This window comes from Eubalaena glacialis, chromosome X (assembly GCF_028564815.1).
Source record: "Eubalaena glacialis isolate mEubGla1 chromosome X, mEubGla1.1.hap2.+ XY, whole genome shotgun sequence".
Lineage (NCBI taxonomy): Eukaryota > Metazoa > Chordata > Mammalia > Artiodactyla > Balaenidae > Eubalaena > Eubalaena glacialis.
Genome location: NC_083736.1, coordinates 113,087,055 through 113,098,346, shown reverse-complemented (window position 1 = coordinate 113,098,346; position 11,292 = coordinate 113,087,055). Strand labels below are relative to the sequence as shown.

Below are 11,292 nucleotides of genomic sequence, written 5' to 3'. Positions count from 1 at the left end.
GACCCCACAAGCTGCGTGGCGCGGCCAAAAATTTTAAAAAAAATTTAAAAAATTAAAGAGTACAATGCAAATCTTAACACTTTGAAGACTAAGAGTTTTCAATAAGAATTCAATTAGTAAATTCTTTTTCAATTATGGGCTTTCACTCACCTCCAAGCATCAGTCCCTTATCTAAGGGAGGTTTTACACACACACAAACTCTTTCTCTCACTCTCTAGCTCAGCACACCCTGCTGGTTTCCTTCCTAACACTTATTACAAGTTTAATTATTTTATTTGATTCTTTCCTTATTTGTTTGCCACACTAGATCTATGAGGGAGGGGCCCTGTCTATCTTGTTCACTACTAGATCTCTAACACATGCCTTAGCATATAGCGGGCATACTCAAATGTATCCTGGATGAACAATGCAGATATTTTAAAGAGCGTTTAACTCATACCAGATAAAAATTAAAGTAATAATGGTCACAGGTTTCTATTTTAAAGTAATAACCCAATTAGGGATTTAGTCTCATTTAAAAAAACATACGATTTATTAAAAATATAAAATGGCAATGCTTTCTATAAATTATTCCCACCCAAACATGTTAAAAGATATGATAACAGGTACACTTTCTAAACCATTTATAGCCACCCTCCTCCTTCAATTACAAAAGATAAAACATACAACATACTGTAGGTTTATTTTTATTCAAAAAGTTACTGTCTCAAGACATAAATACAAATCAGAAAACAGTACAATTAGGACAATAGAATGTGGAGGACAACAGGTTAGAGTAATATATAAAACATTTTTAGCTGGTTGAAAACAAAGCTGTAAGAACTGCTTTCACAAAGAAGTACTCCTTTCAAGAGTGAGAAAAAAAATCAACTTAGGTTTAAAATCATATATACAGTCCTCTCAGCAGTTCTAGTAAATGCAGTGGTGTGAAAAACAACATAGGCAATACTTTTTTGCACATAACAATATTTGTTGATGGAAAATCTGTTAGACAAGTCTGATTTCATTTGTTATTAACCATGATTTAATAAAATAATTGTATTTTATCATGATCTTTAGCTAACCTATGGTTTTTGGCTACCACAGCCCAATGCTTGTTGATTTCTGACTCTAAGAACTGGAAGCCTTTTGGTATTCACCCATCTGAAGATATTCTTGTATTGCAAGCATATTAAGGCATGGAATGATTAAAATAATATACCTCAAGAACTGAGAGACGACTGACAAAAGATAGATACACATGTAATATAAGTTAATATTTTGTTTTAAACGATGTCTAGCTGCCTAAGCCTCGCAAAATGAGTTGATGTCAAAATGGCAAGTAGCCACTTTCTGTTTTAAACTAATTTGTGAAAGGACATAAAATGAAGTTTAAAGCTTAGCTTTCAAAGAATATTATGGGTTATGAATTCTATTATCCCATCTAATTTACATACAGAGGAAATGTACTGTAACCTGTTAGAAGTATCTTTAACCTGAAGACTGCTTGCAAAGACAGATAGATAAAACAATATAAAATACAAATTTAAAAATCATTTTAAAGCATGAACACTCATGCTTTTCTATTTTTAAACATTGTTAAACTTTCAATATATTTCTGAAACCTCATAATTTTAAGTTGGAATTTAAAAGTAAGAAAAAACTAAACAAACTGCGCAATTATAAAATCAGCACCAATTTATATATATATATAATTTTATTTAAAATTTAGATCCCTATTCCCACACTCTAATAAGCTGTATAATTTTTGTTTAGAATTTTTCTGCAAACATACTACAATAAGCTTCTTTTATTTGGAGACAAAATACAGTGGCACTACTGGAAGGAATATCACAACATTACATTTTTATCTTAAAGGACAAGCAAACTTTCAGGGTTGATAATGGGATAAGCATGTTTGAGACTGGTTACCTTCTGGCAGTTCACTGCATCTGGGTATTTCTGAAAAGTATAGAGAAGCTCTTGGATTTTAAAAATATCTTAAAATACATTTTAGATGAAAAAATTGTAAAAGTTCTGCTTATAAGTTTACTTTTCTCCACAATTACAATATTTTAAAAGAAAGCTTTGTTGATTGATGTTTCAAGCATTTAAATTTAGAATGCTAAAAACAATTCTATCCTATAATTTCAGGGTAGGGGAATAAATTCATCCTTAACTTTGTTTCTTGGATGTAAACAGAAATCCAGCAGAGGTCATCATTACTTAGTACACCCAGTAAATAAATGTGAGAGGATTCATGTCTGTACCAAATGCCTCTTCAGATTGTTATATTTTCTTTAAAAAAAGCATGAAATAATTGATTCAAAAGCCAACTAACAGCGCATAAATAAAATATTTACTTTCTAAGAAAAACTGTAGCTTATCATCAAATTGTTTACTTGTCCTTTACTTTTTTCAGGCAAACAAAACTGCCCCTCAAATGCACTTGATCTTGGTAAGTATAAGCACGTCATATTCTCCTTAGAGAAAAATCTGTACAGAATTTCACTGTATCTACCACACTTTATTTTAAAATTTCCTCTTCCACTTAGAAAATGACTTCACCACAGATTTAATTGTGTACTGGTATTAAAACATTGACACCCCAAGAACCTAATGAGAGAGAGGAAAAAAAATCTTGTTAAAATTGTCATTCATTTCTTTGTAAAATATATTACATTGATACTTGGTAATATTAAGTTTAATAACATGCTAAAAATCACTTTGAAAAATTCCCCTCTCCTCAGATATATAATTCTAAAATTGTAATTACCATTAACATATAATGAAATAACATCAGGCCTAACCACAATGCTACTTACCTCACAAATATAACTAAAAGCAAAGATCATGTCTCATTTATATGTTTATACACACCCCTAATGCCTAGACAATGCCCTGAACATAGGCACCCGACATCTGTTGAATGAACAAATGAATGTGCTTCTTGACATACACTTCTGGCACAAGATGTACGGCAAACTCGGTCATTTGCACTGTGAAGTGGTTATAGTTTTTAAAAAGGCATTTGAACATGCAGACCAAAAACATCCTAAAACAATATAAATATGTAGAAAACAGGAAGCTTTCTGAGTGAATGAACAGGACTACAAATTTTAAGAAATCAAATAAGTACGGTAAACTCTGAGCAAACAAAGTTATATTGATGCTTTTCGTTACATTTCAGTTGGGAAAAGAATGTTAAGTAAAATCTAATAACTACTTGTCACTAACTTAAAAAAGTAAAAGCAGGTAATAAATGGAGCAACTCCCTCTCGTTCATTAAATAAGAATAAGATATAACCTTCAGTTGTATATACTAAAAGTTAGGCTCTTCAATTAAAATTCCAGCACTTACTATGACAATTAAGTAATATTTTAAAATACTATAATAAACTAGTAAAAAACTGATATTAAAGCCAGAGGTAATGAGCTAAGACTGAGATTACGAAGGGCTATTACTTGTAAATTATTAAACCTCACTTTAACAAAAGTCATAGAACTCATGAATTGTTCTGATCTGAATTGAAGGAATTGTGTATTTTCAGACCAGAAAACAAATATCTATCTCATTGCAGGCTCATTGTAGTAAATTATCAAGTAAAGTGTTTGGAATCCCCAGTAATGAAAGCAATAGAGAATTAATGTACCCCATTTCTTACCTGTCATCCACCAAAACCACCACCACTACTCACCCCTTGCCCGCCCCCACCCAAGTTTCAGGGTTCTCCTTTTTTGGTTAGAGTCAGAATTTGGGTGATTAGAATGTTTCCACCAAAGAGGCCTAGGTGATACGTGATGTTTAAAGATCCCTTCTAGCCATAACACTCTGTGACTCTGGGTAAAGGAAGATCTAATGGTGAATGAAAGGATAAAATCTTAATTAGCAATTTTAGTGTAGAGTGTGGCATGAAGATGAACTCAAGTTCTTTCCAAACCAAGTGCCTACCTAGAAATGGCCTGAACAGGTTTTTTTTTGTTTTCTCCTGTGTTTGTACAGACTAGGTTATAAGTAGATTCTTCTATTAGAACAGTTAAATTAGCTCAATTATACCAAACCCTTCTTTTACCAATTTTATACTACAGATAATTCTAATAAGTGTCTCAACACAGAAGAATGATATTAGTGATACTTATTCTCTTTCTGTGCTAACATAAGCTACACCTGTTTCTGGTGTTAACATTAATAACCACTTAAGCATATACTTTAAAAGTACCAATAGCAAGCTTTGGTGTGTTGAGACAATACTGGCCCACTAGTAGCAGAAAGCAACCACTGGCACAATGGGATAAACCAATGGTGACACCGTTTCCAAATATGAAACTAAATAAATCATAAATCTAGAATGTTGTATATATGCAACCCCAAACTGATCTGCTCAGAGTTTTCATATTACCACTTCTGAATTACATGGGTAACATGTTACGAAAAACACATTTAGGATTTATTTAGTATCTATACTAGGATGCTAGTATCTATAGTAAGATGCTTTGGGTTACTTCACTTAAAATTAGAGAATCTTAGAACTGAGTATAAAAGGATTTAAAGTCCCAATTTTACTATTGTTTTGATGACTCATTTATCATAGGCTTGGGTAAAAACAGACGTAAGCTATTGTAGAAAAGCAAATGCAGATTTTTACATTTAAAAATTTCTATTATTCCCCTTCTTAAGTTATTGTTGAGATAATGAGGTAAAGTTTAATGTATATTTTAAAACAAACTAGTATTAACTTAAATATTTATGCATGGTCAAAGACAGCTAAAGATACCTGCACTTTTAAAGATATTGAGCACTCAGTTATGTGACTGCTGCCATCATGTGGTAATACTATAAAACTACAGGTACAGACGCATGTGCTCATTTTCCCAATTTTAGGAGAAGCAGCAAAACTATCCTCTTAGTTATAACATATTCAATAAACACAAGAATGCCAAAATTTTTCTATAAATAACAAATAATTATTAGGTCCCTATCTTTGGCCTCACTCAGATTATAGTTTTCCCTAAATGTTAAATGTCAAAAATATACACACATTTACATTGCTGTTCAACTACTGTAGTAACCTGAAGTGAAGAGCACCTTTTTGCAAATCTAGTAAGAGACTAAGGAAACAAATGCCTACAGTTTTCCTGACTTTAGATGAACACATGAAAAAATAAGGAGATCTCTGCCCACATCAATTTTGACTACAGTTAATCATTCCAATTTCTAAAATATTTTTCTTGGTATTTCTTCCACAGTAGAGGCAGCATGAGATTTTTAAATCAAAAGGAACTCAGGTCAAATTACTACTCTGACACTAAAGTTGTATAACTCTGAGCAAGTCACTGAACCACCTCTTCAGTCCAAGTTTGCCTGAGTGTAAAAGTGGGATCCCACCACCTTTCTTACAAGGTTGCTGATTAGATCAAACTAAATCATGCTTAGCATAGTGTCAGGCACAAAAGTTTTCAAATACTAGCTTCCATCCCTTTTCACCTCAAAGTGATAGTACAGTTGGACTAGAATACAAACCCCTTGAGAGCAGGGGGAGCATCTTATTCATTTTAGTACCAATTTCCAACTCGATAAACTGCGGAATTAATGCATTTCATCATATCTGCTTGAAAAGATCCTCTTTTGTTCCTCATCACAATCACTACCTAAATGTTTTATTTAACGAACTGGAAGACACATACTCCTAGATTATAAGGGAAACCACATACTTCAATAGGCACTTAAACTACAGACTTAAGGGTAGGCCTAGGTCACCTATGTTACTCAAATTACGGTCTTGTTAGAGATGCAGAATGTCAGGCCACACTTCGGACCTACTAAAGCAGAACCTACATTTTAATAAGATCTCCAGATGATTCATATGCACCTTAGAGATTGAGAAACACTGGTTTAAAGGATCCCAAGGTGGCTTGTCCAAAGATTTCTATACCCGCTGATCTATGAAATATTTGTCTTTTAGCTCAAATAGCTGGCCTTATTAATATAAATATGTTAGCATGAGTTAGTTTGTCAAAATTCTTCCAAGAGCTATCTGAAAGCAGATATGAGGCAAGAACAGGGCAAGGAGAGAATGGCAGAGATAGGGGCACAGAAGGCAGGCCTCAGAGGATGATACAACAGTCACGTGAGGCAGGAGGTGTTAGAAAGAAGGAGCATAAATGGGTAGACACTGAAAAGTGAGATAGAAGGGCACTTAACCGATTTATTAATTTGACAAACAAAACTAAACACCTACTAAGCTAGGCAAAACTCAAAATGAATAAAATCTTCACTGCCTGGAGTTCAGTCTATTGAGTGAAGTGTAATATCTTATTTCACTACACCAATCTGGTAGTTATCAAAATAGAAGTATATACAAAGTGTTATGGGAACTGAGAATAAAGTATCTATCTAAAAAGGTTAGGAAAAACTCCGCAGGTAATGTCCAAACTGACTACTGAAGAAAGAATTCACTACGAGGAAAAGGAAAGGGGCAATTCTGACAGAGAGAAAAGCTTTTACAAGGTCATGGAGTCATGAAAGAGCATAGTGTGTCTAAGAGAAACTATAAGATTTGAACCAAGGCATTCTCAGGGAGAACATGGTAACAGGGACTGATAGAAGAAACAGAATTGACAATACCTAGCAATAACCAATTATCTCAATCCCCTTATCTTTATTACCAAAGCCTCTGTTCAAGTTCTATTTTTCACCATGCCTTCATATTATGATTATGACTATTATGATTATTTTTCTTCTCATTCATCCTATCCAAGGAAATCTTTCTGAAACACAATTCTGATCATGCCGCTCCCTCATTCAAAATCCTTCAATACGTAACTCAAGCCTACAGGAAAAGTCCAAATTCCTTAACATATCACGTCCCAGGTGGCCAGGGATTCAAAGGCACTTTGAATCTGTTACCACCACTGCATAACCCCTCCCCAACCCTATCCCGAAATCCTTCCTGCCTGCCTCTTTTCCTCCTGTCCAGTTGTTTTTATCCATTCTCAATGTATTGTCCCAGCTCTTCAACCTCAGACTTAGGGACTGCCTATTACTTTTGATTTTATAATCTTGAGGCATATTTAAATTAAACCTACTGATTCATCCATAATTGAAGCTGGATCAAAGAAATCAGGCTTAAGTTCTGTTCTCTCTCGTCTGTTCTTTGATGGTGGCTAAGGGAGAAAAAAGGAAGTTAGTTGACAATTGTCGTATCTATAATAAGCCAAATAGTAACTGAAAATATTGAAATTATCATTAAGTGTTCACATGGTCCATGTAATTGCAATTGTACCCTACAATATTTCAAATGCTATATATTCAAACTACAGACTGTTTAAACATGCAAAACCAGTTCATTCATGGAAAATTATTCTTAAAGATGAAAACTGGAGAACCAATTTTTTTGTTTTACTTTAAAAATGTCTCTCTCAACTTTCCTTTCAAGATACCGAATTACGCTATTCTGAAGAGAAGCCATATTTAATTATTTCTTCCCTTTAAGGAGAATACACCAAGGTATACTGAGAAATGGAATCAGAAGACCTGGTTTATAATGAATCTCAGCTTTACTGCTTACTAGTTTTGTCTCCTTGGATAGGCTGTCTAAGCTTCAATATCCTCAATGCTTTCAACCTACCTCACAAAGCTGAATGAGCTGTGTGGCAAAATGAAATATGTACAAGCATTTTGTATACAATAAAGCCCTAATTGTATATATGATGTAATTATCAAAGAATATACCTTCATATATATTAAATTTCCAAGTTTAAGTATTTTACTTTATTATCTGATATGGAAGTTGATCTCAATAACAGGGTAGATCATATTAACAATGTATTACTCTGATAGTGGTAAAAAGATGGCAAATTATAAGGTGATATTATACTTAGTATACTATTAAGCAAAAAAAATCCTTTAAATCTATGTATTCCTAAATTAATCTGAAAGTTCATCACCTTAAATTAGGACCTAACACCCCCACTAACCTCACCCTCTTCCTCAATCCCTTCTCATGTATCTAAACTCCTGGCAACTATTTTATTTAAGAATTTTGCAAAACTTACTTTTCATAGCAAGTATTTCTCTCCTCTAGTAAATATCCAACTTAATTTCCAAAAAATCTAAATAGAAAATCCTACAGAATCATTGTATCTTACCAAGTCTATATCCATGGTGTCGAAATCCATCCCCTCATTAAGATCTTCAATCCTCCCTTCTGAGGACATCATAACATCTTCAACAATTGGCTCCTCATCATCTTCCATTAGGCTTGTACCACGCCGACTAGAGAAATACAAAACAAGGTCAAGATCTGAACCAAAGTTGTGACTATTAATATATTGGCAGCAACTATGTGGCTCTGTCTATTCAAGTGTAATGGAAAATGATGGAATTAAAGGTCAGGGAAAATGATTAGGCATTGATCATGTCATCAATGATGTCAAAACCCCAATGTTCAGTTGTCTAAAAATGCTAAGGAGTTATGTTTATTCGATATTACTTCAATATATTTAGCTTGATAGTTCTGATATCCCATTTAGAAGCTCAATGAGAATTTCCCACATGGGAACAGACAAGATACCTCAAATCCTTTTTGAAAGTAGGCAGGGTACAAATTAATAAACAAGTATAAAACAGAGACCAAAGAAATGGCATTTTCAGAATACATATATTTTCATGAACATATAATGTTAATTTTACCCATCACTCACTCACTCTCTCAGTACCTAACATGTACCAGGCACTCACTCACTCATTCACACAGTGCCTACTATGTGCCAGGCTTCTACTGTGTCCTATGGATGCAAAATAAAAGATGAATAAGACATGGTTCCTGCCCTCAAGGAGCTCACAGTCTACTCTGGGAAACAGAGATAATTAATTATGACAAAGTGTGATAAATATTTCAAGAGAAATATGCCTTTAGTGCTATAAAGATATACTGAAAGAAGAGATTAATTTTCCTTCAGGAAGAAATGAGCAACATTTATGCTGAAACTTGCATTCTGTATCCTATAAAACTCAAAACTGAGACATATATAGAAAAGTAAAATAAAAATTAAGACCAAAAATTCTGTTATCACATTATTATAAGGAAAAAACTCAAATTTCAAGTTCACAGATTAGCCCAGATCAGCATAAAAGAGTCAACATAATAGTGAAATTGAGGGTGACTTCTTATTCCCCGGTTTGGCTAACATTTCCTTCTTTTCTCACTCATTTAAAGATTCCACCTCAAAAATCAATTATTTATTGAATGCTTGCTTACAATTTACACAATACCATGTTGAGTCTTAAAAGATAAAGATAGCAAGACGTGATGTCTAGTCCAGACTACCTGGACAAATATGTTGACAATGGTCCCTATTTCCCAAGAGTTCTGGATAGTAAGTGACAATTTTACTATATTTGGTGGAGGCAACTGTGAAGGGGATATGTGTGCTTTGGGGACCATATATTATAGAAAAACAGAAATTCATTCAGCACTTCATTTGAAGTATAAGAAAGATATATGTGATACAAACTATGAGAGAGAGAGAGAGAGAGAGAGAGAGAGAGGGAGGGAGGGAGAATTTGGAAGTGTTTTCAGTTATAGGGCAGATACCATTACAGAACAATTGTTGTAAAACAAAAATATTTTAAAGTCTCAGGCAATAGAACACTTATGGTACAACAACCAAAAGGATCTTCTGGTAATAATTATTTAACTGGGATAATTTCTTAGTCACCTGAGGAAGTTTATCTCTAAGAAGAATTAAAACTAACTACAAACATTGTATCTATATGAGACGACGGATGTTCACTAAACTTATTGTGGTCATCATTTCAGGATGTATGTAAGTCACATCATTATGCTGTGCATCTTAAACTTATACAGTGCTGTATGTCAATTTTATCTCCATAAAACTTGAAGAAAAAAAGTTAATCCATCAATCTACAAACAAAAGAATAATGATAAATGGTACTGAGTAATGAGATGCTGTGGAAGATCTTGGGCACCGGTGGGAAAGTTTTCAGGGGAGACATTAAGGACCAAATGATTGCATGGCAGAATTCTGAAGTGTTTGGACTGGTGACTGGTCAGAAGCTAAGAAACCACTTGTTGAATTCAGCGTGAAATAAGAACATATATTAAAGGGAATGTGGCTACAGAAACAGAATAGGGGACAGAATCAAGGGATAGTATAGAGAATGAACATATTAGACATACTCGGATCAGAATCTATAGATGTGATAAAGTATACCTTGTCTGTAGAGGTTCTTAACACCACTACAGATAACTAAAGTGAATTTAAATAGACTACCACTCATGTGATAAATGATCATTTCTTAAGAAATATAGGTAAAATTCTCATCATTCAAAAACCAATAAAATGAAACAAAATATAAATTTAAAAAAGGTAACAATTATTATCTCCCAGCATTAAAACATATACCACATTATGTTACAAATACAAAGCTTTCAAACTAAAAAACTTAATCAGAATCATCAGATCTTCCCCCTTTGTACCAGTCATCTAAAGACTGCTTATATGCCATTTCTTTTGGAGCCAAAGCTAATAAAGATTTATAAAACTCTCATACAGATTCCAGTAAAAACAAAGTATTTGAAAATTAAACTACAATTTTTTTTTAGCATTGGACATTTACTCATTCAATGAACATTTACTTAGTACTTTTTAATGTGCTGAGCACTAACAGGAAACGAAAGTAGTCCCTATTAAGTGGTACAAACTATTATGTATAAAATAAGCTACAAGGATATACTGTACAACACAGGGAAATGTCAATATTTTATAATAACTATAAATGGAGTATAACCTTAAAACCTGTGAATCACTAAATTGTACACCTGTAACTTATATAATATTGTACATCAACTATACTTCAATTAAAAAAAGAGAAAGAAAGAAAGAGGTCCCTGCCCTTAAGGAGCTCACAGTCTAGAGAAAGGGACAAATTCATAAACAAATTACAATACAGTGTGGTAAGTGCTATAAGAAATAGGAGTATACATAGTGTTATGGGAGCATAGATGACACCACAGCTTCACATAAGGTGACACCTGAGCTTGTTCTTTTATGATGATTTTACCAGTTGCCAGGGAATAGGATATGATACTAAAATGTAGGCAGGGGCCATATTTAGAAAGATCTTGCATGCCATGAGCTAAGGAGTTTGAACTGTATCTTGCAGGCAATGGGGATCCATGGAAAGGTTTTAAGGAAAAGAGTTACATTATCAGATTTTTATTCTAGAACAGCAATTCTTGATGGCAGTGTGAATGATGGAGTGGTGGTGAGGGGAGTGAGGGAAGGGGT

General features: G+C 33.5%; 1 protein-coding gene across 5 annotated transcripts in view; it reads right to left on the bottom strand.

Annotated features, from left to right (window-relative positions):
* Positions 1 to 680: 680 nt before the first annotated feature.
* Positions 681 to 11,292, bottom strand: part of STAG2 (STAG2 cohesin complex component) — a 115,489-nt gene continuing 104,877 nt past the window's right edge. For all 5 annotated transcript variants that reach the window (XM_061179392.1, XM_061179393.1, XM_061179391.1 and 2 more), the window contains 3 exons: positions 8,128 to 8,254; positions 7,066 to 7,143; positions 681 to 2,595 (listed from right to left, as the gene is read on the bottom strand). In XM_061179392.1, the coding sequence (XP_061035375.1) occupies positions 2,572 to 2,595; positions 7,066 to 7,143; positions 8,128 to 8,254 (229 nt within the window). In that variant the 3' untranslated portion in view covers positions 681 to 2,571. The remainder of the gene's footprint in view (positions 2,596 to 7,065; positions 7,144 to 8,127; positions 8,255 to 11,292) is intronic.